The sequence below is a fragment of the Oikopleura dioica genome, chromosome 2 (assembly GCF_907165135.1).
Source record: "Oikopleura dioica chromosome 2, OKI2018_I68_1.0, whole genome shotgun sequence".
NCBI lineage: Eukaryota > Metazoa > Chordata > Appendicularia > Copelata > Oikopleuridae > Oikopleura > Oikopleura dioica.
The window spans coordinates 515,985-536,890 of NC_137292.1; the positions used below are offsets into that span (position 1 = coordinate 515,985).

The 20,906-nt window shown below is 41.5% G+C and overlaps 3 protein-coding genes across 3 annotated transcripts; 1 reads left to right on the forward strand and 2 right to left on the reverse strand.

Moving 5' to 3' along the window:
- Nucleotides 1-308: 308 nt before the first annotated feature.
- LOC145696127 (CUB and zona pellucida-like domain-containing protein 1) lies at nt 309-2,088 on the reverse strand. The gene is made up of 4 exons (XM_081773116.1): nt 1,937-2,088; nt 1,115-1,544; nt 524-802; nt 309-467 (listed from the first exon to the last, which is right to left on the reverse strand). The coding sequence occupies exons 1-4, from the start codon at nt 2,086-2,088 to the stop codon at nt 309-311; spliced, it is 1,020 nt and encodes a 339-aa protein (XP_081629242.1).
- A 1,206-nt stretch (nt 2,089-3,294) lies between these two features.
- LOC145696794 (amino acid transporter heavy chain SLC3A1-like) lies at nt 3,295-10,653 on the forward strand. Its single transcript, XM_081773885.1, has 6 exons — nt 3,295-3,664; nt 9,072-9,306; nt 9,348-9,665; nt 9,705-9,845; nt 10,056-10,460; nt 10,500-10,653. The coding sequence occupies exons 1-6, from the start codon at nt 3,425-3,427 to the stop codon at nt 10,649-10,651; spliced, it is 1,491 nt and encodes a 496-aa protein (XP_081630011.1). The 5' UTR covers nt 3,295-3,424; the 3' UTR covers nt 10,652-10,653.
- A 166-nt stretch (nt 10,654-10,819) lies between these two features.
- LOC145699663 (uncharacterized) lies at nt 10,820-11,723 on the reverse strand. Its single transcript, XM_081776931.1, has 4 exons — nt 11,611-11,723; nt 11,278-11,489; nt 10,991-11,228; nt 10,820-10,950 (listed from the first exon to the last, which is right to left on the reverse strand). Exons 1-4 carry the CDS (start codon nt 11,716-11,718, stop codon nt 10,879-10,881), a joined length of 630 nt encoding a protein of 209 aa, XP_081633057.1. The 5' UTR covers nt 11,719-11,723; the 3' UTR covers nt 10,820-10,878.
- Between the last annotated feature and the right edge of the window lie 9,183 nt (nt 11,724-20,906).

The window sequence follows — 20,906 nt, forward strand, 5'->3', positions numbered from 1 at the left end:
GGCGAGATCAATGTGGAAAACATATCGAATAAAATGAATCTTTTAGTATAGATAACACATGCTGGTTCTTCAGAAGTGAAAAGAGCTTTTTACCTATCATTTTCACAATTCTGGCAAAACTGTTTCGTTCAATGAATAAATGAATAAAAGTCTAGGTAGTTGAAACGAAACTGAAAGAATTTTGAAAAAGTCAGAATGACTGAAATTTTGAGGGTCATTTCTTATTCGACCATTTCCTATTACCGCCATAATAAAATTGTCCTCTTCTTCTTCATCTCCCATTCCCGGCATTCCCGGAATCTCCCCTTTTACAGCTGGGTCGTCACTTTCAACGTCCGAAAGGAGCGGCACGCTTCCGTCTCTTGGGTAAATCGGCCCCACTGAAAAAATACGGGCGCGTTCCGAAGATACTTCGCGGTTTTGGAAGAGTTTTGCGGCTCGGCGACGGCGGAATTTTGTGATGTCACCTTTTGAACGGATTTTAAAAAGAGGCGACTTCTCTAAAATTTCTAGTTTTCTTTACTCTTGTTTTCCGCGTTCCTAAGCAGGCATGATTCGCCTCGGGTTTCTGGCAATCCGTGCAAATCCAGGCGCGGCAGTGGATGTAAATGAACTGCTCGTGTTGTGCGACGGTGGTCCACTTGTACATTTGGAATTTCCAGCTGGCATACGCGCCCGCCGAATTCTGGCGAATAATGACGCCCAATGGGTCCGCAGAACAACCGTTTTCGATCATCATGTACGCCGTCTTCATGTTGTCAGGGTTGGCCGACCGCGAGCCCCAGCACGAGTCGATCACCACCTTAAATTATGCGGTTTAGCGGGGCAAAAGACGCGCACTTTTGAGGGAGGGAACAGTATTAAAACAAATCGATTAAGAAAATATTGTGACAAGATTTTTCGCTCAATTTCATAAAAAGCGCTATTCTTACTATTTGTGATCACGAGAAATCTGCTTTCGAGTAATCTCATACTGTGCGCGGCAACCTGTGTTAAAAACCCTTCGTTTTTAAAAAGCCGCGAATTTTCAATTAAAGTCTTCAGAACCTGACTCAGGTTTTTAACACAGGTTGCAGATTCTAGATCATATAATTTTTCATGTTTTCAATTTTACCTTGTCAGTTTCCATCGCAGCTTCATTTTCCGCAAAGTCGAACGCGACACGAACATAAATGAATTCCCTGACAGCCACCTGAGCATAACCCTTTTCCGCTAAATCTTCCAGCTCTTCTTCGAATTTCGCGGTATTGAACAGTTTCATTTGGGTCTTGATTGACACTGGTCCTGCTTGAAGATTGTTGATTGCGGCGGAAGAGGGGAGCCGAACGTGCTTTTCTTGGAGGTATTGGATGCACGTGATGTTGGCTAAATCTTCGATTTTGCGTGATTTTTGATCGGTGAAGGAAAGCTTGTTTTCGTAAATGATTTGGACGCCCTGGCTTCTGCGGGTGGTGCCACAATCGCGCTTGGGATCCAAAAGGTTAATATTCAAAGTGATATGCGTTTTGTTGTGATACGCTCCTCGGCAATTGTTTCCGAGCGCACTTTTTACCGGATCATCATTTTATGAATTTAAAATTTAAATCGCTTTATTTATGATTCCTTAAAAGTTTTCGACCCAAAAGTAATGATGAAATTTTAATAAAAAATATAAATAAAAAATCTATTTTTATGAAATTGACACCCTTAATTTAATTCAAAATATCGAGGATCCGCTCCTTAAAAGCGTCACAGAAGCAGGTGGTCCATTCGAAACCGTCCATTTCGGGATGAAAATTTCAACATTTGTTTTTTGACAATTTGTAGTGATAAATTCCGACTTTTCTTTTTTCTCTTCGATTTCTTCTGTTTCTATTTCTTGAGCAAAAGTCGAAGCTAAAAGAATTAAACTGATCTTCAACGAGCATCTCATTTTCGTTTATTTTCTTCTTTCTACATCTCTTTTCGATATTTTGGCTTTTTATCAGAAGAAGTTGTATTTCTGTCAGCCTGGTGACCGACCGTATAATCAAGAGGAGCAGCGTTGCGCCTCCACCAATCCTGGCGCTCCGAAGGGGACGAATTCCGCCAAAGGGAGGGTTGCACCATCAGCGACGGAAGATGATGATTTTTCGCCAATTTTTATAAGAAAATAATTAAAAGTTAAAAAGGATAAGTTAGCCATTATCCTTCCGGGTCCATGCTATGCATCATTATTTGAGATTTCGTTACTGTAATTATTTGAAACTAGAAAAATTGGCACAATAATCTGTTAAAAAATCTGAGTCAGAGCTTTTCCGCGACCCTGACTCAGGTTTTCTGAATAGATTGCGGAGGGAAAAAGATCCGATCTAACCCTAACCCAAAATTTTTTACTAACCCTAACCCAACATACTCATGAATAAAGACACATTATTATCTATCAGATTAATTCCATTGTCAAGCTCGAGTACCTTCACATTCAACCCAAGGGCAAAATACAAAATTCCGCTTGTTCAACAAAAAATTTCAAAGAACGCAAATAAAATCACAAAGATAAAGAAAGAAAAGAGCAAGATTTCAGGACTCAAATATTTGCGCTCAACTCGGGCCGCTTTTTTAGCCATTTTTGCCGCTCGAAATCTCGAGTTCCAAAATGGGAGACATAGAGAATCCTGCTTTTGAGGAGGAAAAAGTCCATAAGGATATTGAAGAGACCGATTTTAATGAGTAAGTGGAGGCTGTTGAACAATAAATAATCAATTCTAGCGTCGATTCGGACAATGAAGAAGCCCAAAATCGCCGGAGACGGACTTCAAAGACGGTGAAATCCCAGAAGCATACGCTGGAATGCCCGCAGAAGTGCTCATTCACTATTCTCGGCAAAAGAAATTCGTGGTCGGTCGACTTTTTGGATGGGTACTGATTTTGGCGACTTTTGCGACACTGATTTCTTTGTCGGGAGTGATCATTGCTCAAAGCCCGCCGTGTTTGGACTTTTGGGAAAAATCACCGATTTATCAGATTTATCCCAGATCTTTCAAGGTAAAACAAAGCTGGACAAGAAACTTGATCATTTCTCTCCCTAGGATTGCGACCCAGACCTCAATCAAGACCGCGAAGATGACATTTGCGGCGACGGAATTGGCGACATCCCGGGCATCATCGAAAAGCTCGACTATCTCAAAGACGACCTTGGCATTTCCGTCGTCTGGGTTTCACCGATTTTCATGAGCCCAATGCAGGACTTTGGCTACGATGTTTCCGACTATCGCCAGCCGGATCCAGTCTTTGGAAATATGAAGGATTTGCAATTGTTGATCAGCGAGATGCATAATCGAGGGATGAAGTTGGTCTTGGATTTTGTCCCGAATCATACCTCTGTCGAACACGCCAAGTTCCAGAATGTTTCAGAAGCAGCAAATTTCTACGTGTGGCGAGACGGCGACAAGCCCAAAACTGCAAAATGGTCGAATCGGAGTCCGGTGCCCAAGTCCCCGACGCCGCCAACTGCGCCTGCTCCAACGTCGATATCAAGGAAGAAACGCCCGCTTGCCCGAACAACTGGCAATCCATTTTCGCCGTCAACGACAAGGGCGACCTGCCCGCCTGGACCTTCCACCCCGAAGTTGGAAAATATTACTACCGCGGATTCGGCTGGTTCCAAGCTGATTTGAACATGTACAACAAAGATGTTCAAAAGTTCCTCAACGTAGGGACCGAACGCAAATCAAAACGGCAAATTTTAAAAATAGAGTTAGGCCCCTGGAATAAAAATTTTCTATAATAATTCGCATATGCTGATTTCAAATCTCCTAATTAAATTCCAGTATCACTTCCGGTTTTCCGGATACTGTCGGTTTAACAGCCTTCCTCTGGGTGCTTAATCACGCGATCGTGATATGATATGTATTCTAACGAAAGAAAGAGATTTCAGTGGAAAAATAATCAAAATCGGCAGCGCGTACTTACGCTTGCCTTTTTGTACTTCTAAACTATGACTCATGCAGCGGCGGCAATAGCGCATAGCCTGCGTGAACGCGCGAGCGCGAAGGCGCCAGAGAGAGGCGCACGAAAAAATTAAAAAAGGGCGCGGCGGGCTTCGAACTCGCGCCTCCAGAATGACTCGAACCCATCAATTGACAACTAAGCTATTCGCATTTGTAGATGGATCCATCCTTCATTAATATATTTAATGAGGTAGTGGGGGTTTTCGGGAAATTGACCATTTTCAAACAGCTCTCAGGCTCGAATGGTTAAGAAGATTTTTATAAACTCTTCTACTACTTATTGATTGGACCTTAAACTATAGTCGAAAAATTTTTCAGAAAAAATAATAAAGGGAGTTTGGCCATAGAGAGCTCACCTTCAAGTCATGTCCGTGAAAACCATCATTTTGCGTCCTTTTTAATTGCGATTTTTAATGAAAATATTTTTATTTTTAAAACTTAGTAATAGAAATAAACTTCCATCGGTGTTCTCGGGTTGGATTGTAGGAATCTCATTTTCCTCAAAAGCTTATTGTAAGCTTTCGATTGATAATTGGGTCTCAAAACGATCAAAAACTGTTATTCAAAAAATATCAAATCTTCATTATTAAATTTAAGGGTATGGTACGCGCACAGGGTCAAGTCTCAGAATCGGTTTTTGACCATATATTCTGAATCCCCATGAAATTCTGACCAAAAACTCTACATGAGTATTAACTCTATCTCAACCCATTTTCCCACAAAATGCAATTGAAAGTGGCAAAAATTAGTGCATTTTGGCTAAAAGGCGGAAATTATAAAATTTTTACAATTTCTGATCGTTATGATAGGGTGTCATATGATACCTTCTTGGAAAGCTCACGTTCAGGACATTTATTTGCGATAAAAATGGGCGCTTTTGGGCTATGCCCCCAAGGCAATTCACGAAGCTAAAGGAACGAAAAATAGGTACCTTCGTACTTTAAAATTTTTACATAAAAATTTTTGACCAATTGAAAAAGCTCGTGTAATATTTAAGATTAGGGTCTAAACTTTACTATAAAAAAGGATTGAGGGGGTGTCCTTTGGTAACTTCAGAGGAGATCTCCTCTGAATATAGGCTTATTTCGCGATTTTTGACCGAGACGACAACTTTGAGCCATCCGCACACGACTTTTTTGTTTGAATTTTGAGAAAAGCTCGTGTAAATCAGAAGATCTAGGATAGAACTTAATTTTGCGCTATTGTACGCCTTCCCAGTATTGATAGGGCCGGAGAAGATCGTCTCTGCTTTGGGCCTCTGCGCGTACCATACCCTTAAGGGGCTTGACGGCCCTTCGGGCCGTCTCAGCCCCGTTCCTTCATTATTAAATTTAAGGGCTTGACGGCCCTTCGGGCCGTCTCAGCCCCGTTCCTTCATTATTAAATTTAAGGGGCTTGACGGCCCTTCGGGCCGTCTCAGCCCCGTTCCTTCATTATTAAATTTAAGGGCTTGACGGCCCTTCGGGCCGTCTCAGCCCCGTTCCTTCATTATTAAATTTAAGGGCTTGACGGCCCTTCGGGCCGTCTCAGCCCCGTTCCTTCATTATTAATTTAAGGGCTTGACGGCCCTTCGGGCCGTCTCAGCCCCGTTCCTTCATTATTAAATTTAAGGGCTTGACGGCCCTTCGGGCCGTCTCAGCCCCGTTCCTTCATTATTAAATTTAAGGGGCTTGACGGCCCTTCGGGCCGTCTCAGCCCCGTTCCTTCATTATTAAATTTAAGGGCTTGACGGCCCTTCGGGCCGTCTCAGCCCCGTTCCTTCATTATTAAATTTAAGGGCTTGACGGCCCTTCGGGCCGTCTCAGCCCCGTTCCTTCATTATTAAATTTAAGGGCTTGACGGCCCTTCGGGCCGTCTCAGCCCCGTTCCTTCATTATTAAATTTAAGGGCTTGACGGCCCTTCGGGCCGTCTCAGCCCCGTTCCTTCATTATTAAATTTAAGGGCTTGACGGCCCTTCGGGCCGTCTCAGCCCCGTTCCTTCATTATTAAATTTAAGGGGCTTGACGGCCCTTCGGGCCGTCTCAGCCCCGTTCCTTCATTATTAAATTTAAGGGCTTGACGGCCCTTCGGGCCGTCTCAGCCCCGTTCCTTCATTATTAAATTTAAGGGGCTTGACGGCCCTTCGGGCCGTCTCAGCCCCGTTCCTTCATTATTAAATTTAAGGGGCTTGACGGCCCTTCGGGCCGTCTCAGCCCCGTTCCTTCATTATTAAATTTAAGGGCTTGACGGCCCTTCGGGCCGTCTCAGCCCCGTTCCTTCATTATTAAATTTAAGGGGCTTGACGGCCCTTCGGGCCGTCTCAGCCCCGTTCCTTCATTATTAAATTTAAGGGCTTGACGGCCCTTCGGGCCGTCTCAGCCCCGTTCCTTCATTATTAAATTTAAGGGCTTGACGGCCCTTCGGGCCGTCTCAGCCCCGTTCCTTCATTATTAAATTTAAGGGCTTGACGGCCCTTCGGGCCGTCTCAGCCCCGTTCCTTCATTATTAAATTTAAGGGCTTGACGGCCCTTCGGGCCGTCTCAGCCCCGTTCCTTCATTATTAAATTTAAGGGGCTTGACGGCCCTTCGGGCCGTCTCAGCCCCGTTCCTTCATTATTAAATTTAAGGGCTTGACGGCCCTTCGGGCCGTCTCAGCCCCGTTCCTTCATTATTAAATTTAAGGGCTTGACGGCCCTTCGGGCCGTCTCAGCCCCGTTCCTTCATTATTAAATTTAAGGGGCTTGACGGCCCTTCGGGCCGTCTCAGCCCCGTTCCTTCATTATTAAATTTAAGGGCTTGACGGCCCTTCGGGCCGTCTCAGCCCCGTTCCTTCATTATTAAATTTAAGGGCTTGACGGCCCTTCGGGCCGTCTCAGCCCCGTTCCTTCATTATTAAATTTAAGGGGCTTGACGGCCCTTCGGGCCGTCTCAGCCCCGTTCCTTCATTATTAAATTTAAGGGGCTTGACGGCCCTTCGGGCCGTCTCAGCCCCGTTCCTTCATTATTAAATTTAAGGGGCTTGACGGCCCTTCGGGCCGTCTCAGCCCCGTTCCTTCATTATTAAATTTAAGGGGCTTGACGGCCCTTCGGGCCGTCTCAGCCCCGTTCCTTCATTATTAAATTTAAGGGGCTTGACGGCCCTTCGGGCCGTCTCAGCCCCGTTCCTTCATTATTAAATTTAAGGGGCTTGACGGCCCTTCGGGCCGTCTCAGCCCCGTTCCTTCATTATTAAATTTAAGGGCTTGACGGCCCTTCGGGCCGTCTCAGCCCCGTTCCTTCATTATTAAATTTAAGGGCTTGACGGCCCTTCGGGCCGTCTCAGCCCCGTTCCTTCATTATTAAATTTAAGGGCTTGACGGCCCTTCGGGCCGTCTCAGCCCCGTTCCTTCATTATTAAATTTAAGGGCTTGACGGCCCTTCGGGCCGTCTCAGCCCCGTTCCTTCATTATTAAATTTAAGGGGCTTGACGGCCCTTCGGGCCGTCTCAGCCCCGTTCCTTCATTATTAAATTTAAGGGGCTTGACGGCCCTTCGGGCCGTCTCAGCCCCGTTCCTTCATTATTAAATTTAAGGGCTTGACGGCCCTTCGGGCCGTCTCAGCCCCGTTCCTTCATTATTAAATTTAAGGGGCTTGACGGCCCTTCGGGCCGTCTCAGCCCCGTTCCTTCATTATTAAATTTAAGGGGCTTGACGGCCCTTCGGGCCGTCTCAGCCCCGTTCCTTCATTATTAAATTTAAGGGCTTGACGGCCCTTCGGGCCGTCTCAGCCCCGTTCCTTCATTATTAAATTTAAGGGCTTGACGGCCCTTCGGGCCGTCTCAGCCCCGTTCCTTCATTATTAAATTTAAGGGGCTTGACGGCCCTTCGGGCCGTCTCAGCCCCGTTCCTTCATTATTAAATTTAAGGGCTTGACGGCCCTTCGGGCCGTCTCAGCCCCGTTCCTTCATTATTAAATTTAAGGGGCTTGACGGCCCTTCGGGCCGTCTCAGCCCCGTTCCTTCATTATTAAATTTAAGGGCTTGACGGCCCTTCGGGCCGTCTCAGCCCCGTTCCTTCATTATTAAATTTAAGGGCTTGACGGCCCTTCGGGCCGTCTCAGCCCCGTTCCTTCATTATTAAATTTAAGGGGCTTGACGGCCCTTCGGGCCGTCTCAGCCCCGTTCCTTCATTATTAAATTTAAGGGGCTTGACAATGGCCTGGGAACTCTGATGTGATCAGTCTCAGTTATGTCCCCAACCCCACCCACACCCATCATTTAAAAAATTCTTATAGTCCCAGTTTATAGCAGCTTTATGGTTTGGATTTGAATTTTAAATTTATAGTTTTTCTCTTTTGTTGACCCCAATATTTTCTTCATTCTCAGGGGTTTCTTTGGGACACTTTTGCAAGGATAATGTTCTACTTTTGCGGACATTTATCCAGCCGAGAAAATTAAAGAGGAAGAAAAAGGATGTTTTTCAAAAATCAGGAAGTTTTTTAAGGAATTGATGGCTTATACATTTTCATTTACCAAAAATGGTAAAACAGGCAAAAAAGGCGTTTCGATGAAGAAATTTGCCATTTTTCGAAGAAAAATTTATCGAAGAAAAATTTTAAGGCCCTACGGCAATACAGTTTTTGAAGACTCTTGCCCACTTTCGTGGACATTTTTATGAAAATTGACCACAATAGAGGAAAATAACTGTATTTTTAAAAGAGCTATTAGCCTTATTTAATTCTCATCCAAAATGGGCATTTACCAAGAGATAATAGCCGAGTTGGTACTAGATGGGAATGGGTTACGTCAGGGGCGAGAGTTCGATTCCCGGTGCAGGCTCCTTTTTCAATTTTCTATTGGTTAGAGCACTAGCTCACTCGCAGCAAAACTTGAAACGCGTCGCGGCAAAAGCTTCTCGCCCCGGAGCGCCACCCTTTGCGTGACGCTTCGCCGCGCTGCGCGCTTCCAATTGGCTCTTTTCTTCGTCTCTCATTATTTTTCAAAGAGTGATAACTCAAAATCTACGATACCTATAAAAATTTGAGTTTCATATTTGAAAAGCTTGAATGTCAAAACCCATTTTTTCATTCATAAGTTCAGAAAAAATTTTTGGGTGCCCCGATGGTGATTTGCGTTCGATCCCTACCTCAACGATATTCTCGATTTCTGGCTGGACGAAGGCGTCGATGGCTTTAGAATTGACGCGATTGGTTATGCCTTTGAGGAGGAAAACTTTAGGAATGAAATGTACATTGACGAAACGGAGCCGGAGCCACTTTTCTGGTCGAACTTGTATCACGATTTTACTTTTGAATATGGATCCCTTCACGATTTGATCATGACTTTCCGCAAGACGCTGGACAAATACTCAACTGAACCAGGTTTCAAAATAGTTTTCCCTTTGTTCTTATGTAAAATTCAGGTGTCGATCGATTCATGGTCACAGAAGTCTACACAACAACCGAAAAGAACATGAAATACTACGGGGCTTTCGAGCGCGAGGCTGACTTTCCCTTCAACTTTGATCTCATCCCCCTTGGTTCTACCGGTTCCATTTCCGGAGCCGAGGTGCGTCAGCTGGTCGACAACTGGATGTTCAAAATGCCATTTGGTCGAACCCCCAACTGGGTCGTTGGAAATCATGACACCACTCGACTCGCCTCTAGAATCGATGGAATGAGCGACGACGAGAAGAAGCAAATTTCTAAGCTCTTTGCCCAGCTAACCTTCACTCTTCCAGGTGAAGATTTATAAGAAAAAATATAGACATAAGTTTTAGGAACGAACTTCATTTATAATGGAGAGGAACTGGGAATGGTAGATTTGACAAAACAAGAACTACCAGATGAATGCAAGGTCGATATTCAACAAGATTCTCGAGATTATGAGCGAAATCCTCTTCCATGGAACAATATTGCAGGTAAATGAAATGATCAGCTTTTGTTTCTCTCTAGAAACAAAAACAAGAAAGTGAAGAGACGATAATATACTATTTCAAAGAATCGTGTTATATATATTTTTACGAAAAAACCGAAATAGGGGTGAATAAACTGTGAAATTTGTCAAAATGCTATCGAGCAATATATGATATATTAATAATATAATATAAAATATTATATATCTTTTCAAGATCAAAACTATGGCTTCTCAAACTGCAGCGGCACTCAAAACCTCCCTCCTTCCTGCAATCAAAACCGTTGCACTTGGCTTCCCTTATCAGAATCAGCAAAAGACGGCTTGAACGTCGCTGACCAGCTCGAAGACGAAGAATCTGTTCTTTGGTACTATAAAAATTTGATCGAACTGCGCCAGGATGAAGCGTTTACTCGAGGAAGCTACTGTCGAAACCCAGATGATGAAAAAGACAAACCCGACGGTCTTTTGAGATATTTGAGAACTTTGGAAGGGGGAAAGACTTTTGAGATTGTCTTCAACTGGAGCGGAAGCAAGCTGAATTTTGACATCAGAAATGACAGAGAAGTCGTCGAAACTTTCCCAAAAAATTTCGACAGCAATGAACTCGATGCTTATTCCGGTGAATTTTTAATAAGAAGAAGAGATTCAAAATTTTTAGGTGTGATTTTCGAGCTCAGCGAGATCCCGGAAGACTACTCTGGCGAAGGAATTTGCGTCCAACGCCGAGCTGTGCGAAAACGAAACAATTTGATCCTCACCTCTGCGACTAAAGATCGACGACTTTTTGATTTTGAATCTCATTTTGAATAAATTCTTATATCGTATCAATGGATATCAAAGATTTCCCATTCTATTCGGCATTTATTCATGATTCGAAGGATGATGAAGAAAATACCTCTATGCCCTACGAAATTCGATGATGAAAAGGAATACTTAAGTAACTAAAGTAAAGAAGAACGTATAACTTATACGGTATAAGCAGTAATAATGGTATCAGAGAAGACGCTGAAATCGCGCTTGGCCAGCGCTTTGGTCTTTTACGACTGGGTGACAACTGGAGCAGCGTTTTGGCTGTAAGAAGTCTCGCCAAATTCGACCCATTGCAAGCCCTAAATTGAGATTGAGTTGAATTCATAAATAAATCATCACCTCGTATGAGTACACAGTGGTTGTGCAAGCTGTTTTGTCGACAACAGTGACTTCGAACCAGTCTGGGTACCATCCATCATTGTCTTTCTCCCAGATTCTGATATCGCCAAGGTTCTCGAGGCAGCTTGCAGGAAGAGAAGAAACATCGAGTACGAAAGTATCGATTTGTCCAGGCTCTTGGTCGTCTTTGTTAGGGTCATCAAGGTCGAACCAAGTGTCGCAGCCGGCCTTTGGAATTCTTAAAATTAAAGAAAGTATTTATCATATTTATGGGAAAATCAGCTTACTGAAAGTTGGTTGTTCCGTCTGTCTGTGCACCAGACACAGTCGCTGATGTTTGAGCCCTGATAGTGAAAACTTGCTCGTTTTTCAAGAGACAAATATCATCAAATGTTTGGTAGGAGAAGTTTCGGACAGAGTTCGGTATCAGATCAAACACAAAAGCGTTCAGATCGCCGCTTGAATATGCTCCACTGAGATCGTAAGTCCCTTGAGCAGCCTTAATCTTGGTTTACGAACGATTATTCAAGCAGGGCTCGGTAAGCAAGCCTTTATTCCTTGCTCAGTTGTAATTCAAAAGTATTGGTATTGTCTTTGTGAATTTTTTCGCAAAACCTAGCCTGTGTGCCGTCAAAGTTAAATACCCACCGCAATGTGGATGGATCTTCGTCAAGTTGGTTGACTTCAAGAGAGTACGTATTCCACTCACCAATCGTGCAAGGTTGCATGAATGATTGCCTCTTATCCCATGCGCTTGGGTCGGTCAGACTGATCTCCATCGATCCTGAATCAGGAGATGTAACGATTGAAAACTGTCGGTCTCCGGCGTTTGTCGGTGTGGCATATGGGTCGCCATTCCCCGAAAGATGAATATTGAATTTCCATTCGTTTATGTCTGGGCAAAGAATGTCGGCGGAAACCTTGTAATTACGCGCCGCACTTAAAACCGTTTTCTGACTGCCAACCACAGGGTTGAACTCGCAGCTATCTACGACCGTGCTGCAGCTGTCCAGATCTGCGCAGGGATCGGTTCTAGTTGGGCAGGGATTGAAGGTTTGGTAGTAGAAATTGCGGACGCTGTAGCTAGTTGCAGCGTCGTAGTGGTCGTCGGCAATGTGGACTTGGAGATCCAAGCCTGCTGGAAGCGCGGCTGCACTGTACTGCGATGTATGAAGTGGCGTGTCCCCAATTTTCGACACGTACTCGACATTTCCACTTCCTGAAATCTGTCTAACTTCGACAGAGTAAGTCGCCCATTCGCCGGACGTGCAAGGAAATTCGTCATATCTTTGATACTGACTGAGGGTCGGGTCATTGACAGTGAGATGAAGGTGTCCATCCGGCTTTTGGAAAAGACCAAAGGTTCGATCGCCAACGCTCTCGACGTCTCCACCGTTTCTCGAAACATGGAAAATATTCTGCCAGTTTCCATCAGGAACGCTGTTGCAGAGTACTTCAGCAGAGAACTTGTAGTCGAGGGCTGTTTGCACCGTGGAGACTAGATTGTTTCGGACTGGGAAGAGCGAGCATCCATTGACGAATGTTTCGCAGCTTTCAAGTCCGTCGCAGGGATCGAATTCGCAGGGAGCAGGGGTCGGCGCCAGCGGGAGATTGCATTTGAGCTGCTTGAATTTTCGATTGAAGAGAATGTGGCGCTGGCGGTGAATAAGTCTCCTCATTTTGTGGGGAGCCCATCCGTTGTGCGTGGTGAGGTTGACACCGTCCATGCACACGAATGCATCGTGAAAGCTCATGACAGAAGCGACAAGATTGTTGAGCGAGTGGCAGATGTCATTCTCGTCGTAGTTTGGGAAGACGAAAGCGTTTGGATCGCCGGAACCAGCAAAATTGGCGCAGGAGTCGGAAACTCGAGTCGGAAAATTGTCCACTTTGTTGAGAAAGTCTCGAAGTCGATTGGCTTTCTTCACACCGGGGATGTTCGTATTGGAGTATGCGGTCAGAATTGCATCGTAAAGACTGCTGTAGGCAGTCTCGATCGAGGTCCAAGCAGTGGTCGAGCCTCGGTCTTCCAAAGATTGAGCAGTAGCAGCTGCAGAAATGACCGCCGCGAGAACCTAAAATTTTTGTTAAAAATAACAAATCAAAATTTGGCTAGGACAATTTCTCTATTAAACTAAAAACGAATTCTTACTTTCATCTTACTTTCGAGTAAGAAAAGCTTTCTCTGACAAAAGATGGATCTTGCAAGAAAAAGGTCACTTAAGGATATACCCGATAAAATTGAACATTCATAGCGCCTATATACGAAGTCGGATCATTTTTATTTCAAAAGCAATCCTACCTAAAAGTGTGCGTTAAATTCAATTCTGGTACTTTTTCAAAAATTTTCATTACAATTTTTCTCTCTAGAGCGATTTGAAAACGAACTCTCTCGATTTCTCGAAATTTTTCCACTAAATCGCTAAAACTGACCCGTGTTCTGTATTAAAATAATGCTAAGCTACAAAATTGATGGGATCAAATTCTTTAACCCCATCGAATTTTCATTCTAGTGTTCTCCTCTTTCATACTCCTATTTTTCTTCTCTGCGCGCTTTTTCGCGTGCTACCAATCAGAGCGATGCGCTCAACCACTCACTTTCTCTCGGAAAAGAGGAGTCGAGTGAGTGAGAACCCAGCGCGCCGCTTTGTAGAGCTTTCATGCGCTGAGTAGCCCTCAATGAAATGGCTCTAGAATCGGTTTCCTTCGGAATTAAGGAAAAATAAACCATCAATATTGTAGATAACGGTCTAAAGAACTTATCTATCGAAAAATCTCGACCGATTTATACCAAAAATTTCGAGTAATCGAGAGAGTTAGATTTGAAATTGCTCTAAAGAGAAAAATTCAAATGAGAAAATATAAAAAGTACCAGATTTGAGTTCTACGTGCATTTTACGGTAGAATTGCTATTAAAATAAAAATGATCCTACGTCGCATTTCGGCGCTATAAAAGTTCAATTTTATCGGGTATATCCTTAAATCGTTGAAGAAATCGACCGTGTGGTGCGCTCAAGTGCGCCATTTCGAGAAGCCGTGCGTGTTCTTACGAAATTGCTTTGCTTCTCGATTTCGTAATTATGAATTTCGTGACCCATTAATTTTGAATTTTTATTGCCAATTTCTTATCAGAGTTTTAATTTCAGGCGGAAATTGTGCTTCCTCGTGACCCGAAAAATCAAAGTTCAACAAATTATGTTTGACCTAGGTGTAAGGATCTCGAAGAATAGGCGCTTTGAAATACGGTCAATCTTCGGGGTCAGGGCTGGATATTTTGAAATCAACAAAAATCTCAAACCCCTAAAAAATATGAATCAACCATCTGATTCATGTCAAAAATGAGATCCCAGCAATCTCAGAAATATGGAAAAAATGACTAGGATGTTGGAATCAATCTGAGATTTGAGATTGTCTGAGATGGTGCAAATTTTGAAATGGAAATGAGATTTCAGACAAAATATGATTTAAAATTTTTGGTGATTTCAAATTATCCAGCCCTGTTCGCGGTAGAATCCCGAAGGGCTACCAAGTTAAATAGCGGTCAATCTTCGGTGTCAAAATAAGCGTTTTCACCAGCAAATTTTGCTGCCACGTTATCAAAAATCCTTTCATTCGCCTGCCTTATGAATATTGCTATCAGCTGATTGCCTTCAGAAACGGAAAACCTTGTGGAGATCGCTTTAACTTCTGTCAAAAGGATCGGTCAATACTGAAAATGGCACGAATGGCACGAATGGCACGAATGGCACGAACTCACTGAAAATGGCACGAAAACAGAGACACATTTTTTGCGAATTAACCTTGAGGAATATTATGAATTGAACTGGGAAATTAACGGATTTTGTTGAAACGATAGTTATTTAACAACTTGAAAAGTTCATTAATCATGATCTAAAACAAATAAAAATATAAGAAACTTTTTAAATTGACCGCAAATTCAGGCCCAAAAGATACTTTTTGAGTGAAATTCCTCAATTTTGTCATTGTCATTGATAAAAATCGAAATAATAGTGATTTTAGCATAAATTATCAATTTTTCATTGAATCTTCAAGTAATAAACGGCCGCTCCGCGGGTTTAATGGTAGGAAACTCAAGGGTGGAAAAACAATAACAAAATAGTTTCTAGAATTTTACTGAAAATGGCACGATGAAAAGACATGTTTTCGTGCCATTCGTGCCTTTCGTGCCATTCGTGCCATTCGTGCCATTTTCAGTACTGTCGAAAGGATCCCCCAGGTAAGGGGTGGTTTGAATTGATAATTTTCTGTTGGAAACAACAGCGGCAAAAAGTGAGAAAAGCAGCTTGGAAGACCCCAAAGATTGACCGCTTTTAAGATTTGTTGCTCTTCGGGATTCTATCCCGAAGATTGACCGTATTTCAAAAAGGTTATAAGAAATCTGCCACGTTTTGGCCTTGATAACGCTGAAACCATGGTAAGGTTCATGGTAAGGGAGCAGAATTGCGTACCTTAAGGCAATTTGGGGTTTCCAGCTAGACATGGTTTCAAGTACTTCGTCACGTCCCGAATAATATTCTCGCAAATATGGAACGTGCCACCATATCTGGAAGCTCGGCTTGTTGGGACATAATACCGCAGCAGCAATCGACAAAATAGTACTGCGAATTCTGATGAAATAATTGATTGCGGAGCTAGGGTCGACCACCCATTTACAATGTCGGGTCGGGTCGGGCTACTTTGAAATGGCCAAAAACATGGTCGGGTCGGGTCGGGTCGGGTCGGGTTTTTTGTCGTGTCGGTGGTCGGTTTTTTTAAACACATGAGAATGATGGAAAAGCTTCGAAATCGAATGATTGGGGGTATAAAACTTTCGATTTTATGAATATTCTAGATTTTAAATGATTTTGTCGCTAGTGACACTGAAATAAGAAAAACTTGTCGAATAACAGAAGTGAATTTATATCGGAAAATATGCCCGAGAATGAGCGAAAACCGACCACTGACCCGACAAAAACACGACCATTGCCCGACCAACACCCGACAATGTAGATTTGGTCGAGTGTCGGCGCCGACACTAGTGCGGCAAAATTTCTTAAGGGATCCCCTCCCGATTTGAAAAATGTCATCGAGAGCTTTTTTGTGGTACATTTTTAAAATCTCCATCGTCTGAGGATCATTTTCATATATTATGTCAAGGGGCGTACTTCACGGGATTAGCCGTGACAAAGGTTTGAAAATGGCTTATTTTGATAAAAAAATTACTTAGAAAAAATTCTCAAAATTTTTGACTTTTCAAAGTCGACGAAATCAAATAAATGAGGGCTTTTTAGAAAGCTCCAACTTAGCTGAATCAGAAAAAAATAGTGATCATAAAATATTATGCCACTAAGAGGCGCTAGAGAGCATAGAAAGTCCTGAAAATGACAAAAGTCAGGCGAAAAAGTTTTTGTTAAGACAAAATCTACAATCCTTGACTAAATCAGATGCCTGTACTAGAGATCATAGAATAGGGATCAAGGAAGGTTTGGAGAATAAAAAAAGGGGAATATATAAGAAGGAAAAAAAGTAGTTCGACTTTGAAAATGGCCTAAAACTGGGTTTTTGGCGACTATCAATGTCTTTAGAGCTATTTTTAGAGATGATTCCCCTTATCAAATTTAATTTCCATACTAGACATTGCTCATTTAGAAATGAGCTTTAAAATAAGCCCCTAACCTTTAAGATAGCTAAGCCCAAAAAAAAGTAGTTCGACCTCAAAGTTGGCCAAATGGGGGGGGATCCCTTAAGGGGGGAGTCGTCAATATGGAAAATTTTCAATTTTGAAAATTGACCTGCTAAAAATCGACTTAAATTTTTAAAATGAGTGCGCGGCGGGACTTTGTAAGCAGCTGATTTCGGCCAAAAATAATCAAAATATCTGTTTTTATCGTAAGACATCATTTTTAAATGGTTTTTGAATCATTATTTATTAAAAATACCGAGTCTATGCGATTCTTGAAAAAAATCAGGCGAAAAAGTGTAAAAATATGGAATTTTTTGAAAATCGGATATTTTTAATCAATAAGAAAAAATTTTTTAAGGGAGTTACACTTTAATTTTTGATCGCCAGTCGATTTTGAAGGGTCCAATCTATTAGTAAAAAAAATCTGATTATCGAAAAAAATTAAGGGTTCCGAGATTTTTTGGTCAAGAGACGACCCCACTTTAACCCTTATTTTTGAAAAATTTTTCAAAAATTTTTTTTTTCTACTTGTCGCCGGTCGAAACTTTCAACCCTTTTCTCTTCACTCCAAAGTTCTTTTTGATTCAATCAAATCTGGTTTTCTCGCTTTTTTGGTCAAAAGAAGTCCCAATATTGACGACCCCCCTCTTAAGATAAAAAAAATTGGAAAAAAAATCATGAAAACAGAAATTAAAGCGTGTCGTACTTTCCAAGATTCATGCCTCTCTTTGAAATTGAACCTGTCAGATGATATTCACCAGGCTGATTGATTTTTTGTCTGATAAAATCAAATTTTGACTTGTGTTCTTTTTCAAATCGCACTTGGTCGAAGAATTGATTGTTGCTTTCGTCTTCTTTTTTACTGTCGAGAAGATCGGGCGTTTTGAAGATCAACAAGGAGGGCTGCGATTGGATGCTACTAGATGCGCGGGAAGATTATCGAGAAGAAGAACCGATTTGAACATGTACCACAAAGATGTTCAAAAGTTCCTCAACGATATTCTCGATTTCTGGCTGGACGAAGGAGTCGATGGCTTTAGAATTGATGCGATCGGTTATGCCTTTGAGGAGGAAGACTTTAGGAATGAAATGTACATTGACGAAACGGAGCCGGAGCCACTACTCGACTCGCCTCTAGAATCGACGGAATGAGCGAAAACGAGAAAAAGCAGATTTCTAAGCTCTTTGCCCGGCTGACCTTTACTCTACCAGGTAAAAATTTATAAGAAAAAAATATAGACATCAGTTTTAGGAACGAACTTTATTTACAAATTGTAATGGAGAAGAACTGGGAATGGTAGATTTGACAAAACAAGAACTACCAGATGAGTTCAAAGTCGATACTCAACAGGATTCTCGGGATTATGAGCATGTAGAGGTTTACTCTCTATATAATAAACTATCAAACTTTCATAATATTGTTATTTATTTGGTCAGTGGCTAATTTGAAAAATTGCTGCTCAAGTGCTCTTGAGAAGCGCCGCGCCCAGCTCGGGCGACTTCCTTCAAGTGCCAACTTGATTCATCGGAAAAAAAACAGTAAATCCCTATACTATCTCCCTCCTTCGTCAGAAAAAGAGCAGATATGGGAGGAAGTGTTGTAGGATAAGGCCAGAGCGGTTTTGAACAGGCGAAAATCGAAACAGAAACAAATGTATTAGGAGCTGGTTGAACCCGAGCAATTGGCTCTAGACGCCAGGTCAATCAAAGTCAGGCCGAATTCGAGATAGAGCAACGCAGTAAGTATCCAGTTGGGTTGGATTTGGTCGCAGCGAAGATCAAGTCAGGGATTGCCCTGATGCAGAAGACGAGGAGTACTTGCTCTATGAATCATAGACTATGATAGTGATGTTTTTTTGCGGTCTTATCGAGAGGAAATTGAATCCTATCTCAAGTCAGACACTTTTTCTTACGACACTCATTAATGGAGTCTATTATTAGGGGAGGTGTCTGGGACCGACAAAAAAATCCCGACAAAAATTTTCAATTTTTTCATGTAAATTTCAATCACCCACCATTATCTGCTGCGCTAACGAAAATTTCTCAAAACTGCCTAGAAATGTCCATTGTGGCCTAAAAAGGCCATTTCTGCATAGTTTTAAGAAAAAAGATTTCTCAAAAAATTTTAAGAGTTTATCTCTTTTATTGCAGAAGCTTTTCGCCTTTCGGCATCATCAGTGCTACAGGAAGTTAGAAACATACAGAAAACAAAAAAGCAGTTACCTTTAGAGACGCAAAGTTGTATCTGACAAAACCACGAAAACAAACACCGAAATCCCTTCTATTCTAGAGAATTTTTTCCTTTAAAAAACAAAAACAAGCGCAAAGATATTGACAATGAGACAGGGGCAACCATTGAGGCCCTTAAAAGCCCCTGTCTCGATCAAAACTTACGCAAAATTTATAATTTCATGATGTACTTGGATGTTTAAATCCGGTTTTTTGAGAACGATATGTATCGCCTCTAGTTTTTTTCGCTCTCGGAGAGCTAAATTTTGTTCAAGAATTTTAAACCTAGTTTGGAAAAAACTTTTGGGGTCAAGTCCCGATTCATTCATTTCCTTCTGGTACTTCTCGCATTCGGTTATATGCAAGTACGGTTTACCCTGATGTGAAGGTGTAAAATGCTGATTTATTCGAGCTCTGACATTAATCGTTTCGCCGATATACCTCGATGGGCAAACACAAGAAAACTCATAAATAGCATTTACTGCATTTAAAGGATCCTTTTTACTATAAAGTTTCGAAATAATAGTATTCCTAATATTCATTGTCTTGTGAGAGATTCGCAAATTGAACTCAGGTGTTACTGTTTTGACAAGTTTTTTTAAGTCGCTTGCGACTTTTGAAACTCTTTCGCTTGTATAAGGAATCGGTAAACAATGGTTGCGATCTGGATTTTCAATGATTTTTTCTGCCCAATTTATTTTATTATCCGAAATTTTATTTGCCTGTGCATGCTCTTTAGCTGCTGTTATGATTTTTGGTGAGTATCCTAAAGTCTCAAATTTTTGGGAAAGATTATCATAAGCTTTGTTAAGTTGTTCTCTCTCCGAATTTCTTATTTTTGCTCTTATAAACTCTGATTTAAGAATGCCAATTTTCATGTTTTTTGGTGCGACGGCTCTTTTTGAATCCATTGTAATTGATTCTTTTGGAGCACTTTTTATTTCAAAATTTTTACTTATTTCACTCTCATAGATGCAAAAATCGAGGAATTTTAATTCTTTATTTTGAGGCAGATCAAGCTAATAAACAATAGAAGGATGGAAATTTTCAAATCGCTGTGTGATTTTTTCTCGAGATCCTTTCGGCGCAAAAATGAGACAATCATCACAGTATCTAAAATAACTTAAAATTAGCCCTTCGGACTTCATTTTATTGATCTCTTTATTTTCAATACGGTGCAAAAAATAATTTGCGAGTACTGGACTAGTAACATCACCCATTGAAAGGCCAGTGCGCTGTCTAAAGAAATTACCATTAACCTCTACTTCAGTAAAATGAGTGAGTGTTTGTGTAAGAATATTTTTGAGTAAATTTTTGGGAATAAGCGGAAGAAGTTTACCGTCTTCTCGATATCTCGGGAGCATTTTGACTGCACGATTTCGTACATAAATTTCTTCAATACAAAATTCAATGAGTGTTTTTGTACATACAGACGGAAAAAGTTTTTTTACATCTAAAGAGAAAACTTCTATCTTATCTACTGGTAATTTTGCAGTTTTAAACCGATTCGCGAATTCGAGACTTGATTGAATGCCAAATCCTAGTGGAAATTTCTCGAAAATAGGCATAAAAAATTTTTTTGATAAATTTGTGCCAATGGTGCTCATTTGATTAACGATCGGTCGGATAGGAAAATCTTCTGAAAAATTTGGCTTGTGCGTTTTGAAAAGCGCGTATGATGTCTTTAATTGTGCTTGAGGTTGCATTTGTAGTCTAAAATTGTGTTTATTTACATATTTATCGACTGTTCGGAGCATCGCTCGAAAGTCGGTTAAATCTTTATCCAGTGGGTTAGAATTCAATTTAAGAAAATTATCTCCAGAAAACTCTTGTAGCAAGAGATTAAAATATTTTGATTTCTCGAAAATAATAATTTTGTTTTCTTTATCGGCAAGGCAAATTAAAATTTCAGGATTTTTGGATTGAAACTCACGAATAATTTTTGCAGAGTTATCATTAGAAAAACATTTTGTAAGCGATTCATGAATTCTTATTGCGTGTCCT

Excerpts from the sequence above, each read along its gene's own strand:
- LOC145696127 (XM_081773116.1), bottom strand. The coding sequence starts at position 2,088 with ATGGTGCAACCCTCCCTTTGGCGGAATTCGTCCCCTTCGGAGCGCCAG. Across the intron at positions 1,545-1,936 it reads CCAAAATATCGAAAAGAGAT|TGCGCTCGGAAACAATTGCC; the intron begins GTAGAAAGAAGA and ends TCCGGTAAAAAG. Across the intron at positions 468-523 it reads TAGGAACGCGGAAAACAAGA|GTGACATCACAAAATTCCGC; the intron begins GTAAAGAAAACT and ends TCCGTTCAAAAG.
- LOC145696794 (XM_081773885.1), top strand. The coding sequence starts at position 3,425 with ATGGTCGAATCGGAGTCCGGTGCCCAAGTCCCCGACGCCGCCAACTGC. Across the intron at positions 9,307-9,347 it reads CAAATACTCAACTGAACCAG|GTGTCGATCGATTCATGGTC; the intron begins GTTTCAAAATAG and ends TGTAAAATTCAG. Across the intron at positions 9,846-10,055 it reads TCCATGGAACAATATTGCAG|ATCAAAACTATGGCTTCTCA; the intron begins GTAAATGAAATG and ends TATCTTTTCAAG.
- LOC145699663 (XM_081776931.1), bottom strand. The coding sequence starts at position 11,718 with ATGCAACCTTGCACGATTGGTGAGTGGAATACGTACTCTCTTGAAGTC. Across the intron at positions 11,490-11,610 it reads TTAACTTTGACGGCACACAG|GCTGCTCAAGGGACTTACGA; the intron begins GCTAGGTTTTGC and ends ACCAAGATTAAG. Across the intron at positions 10,951-10,990 it reads CCACTGTGTACTCATACGAG|GGCTTGCAATGGGTCGAATT; the intron begins GTGATGATTTAT and ends ATCTCAATTTAG.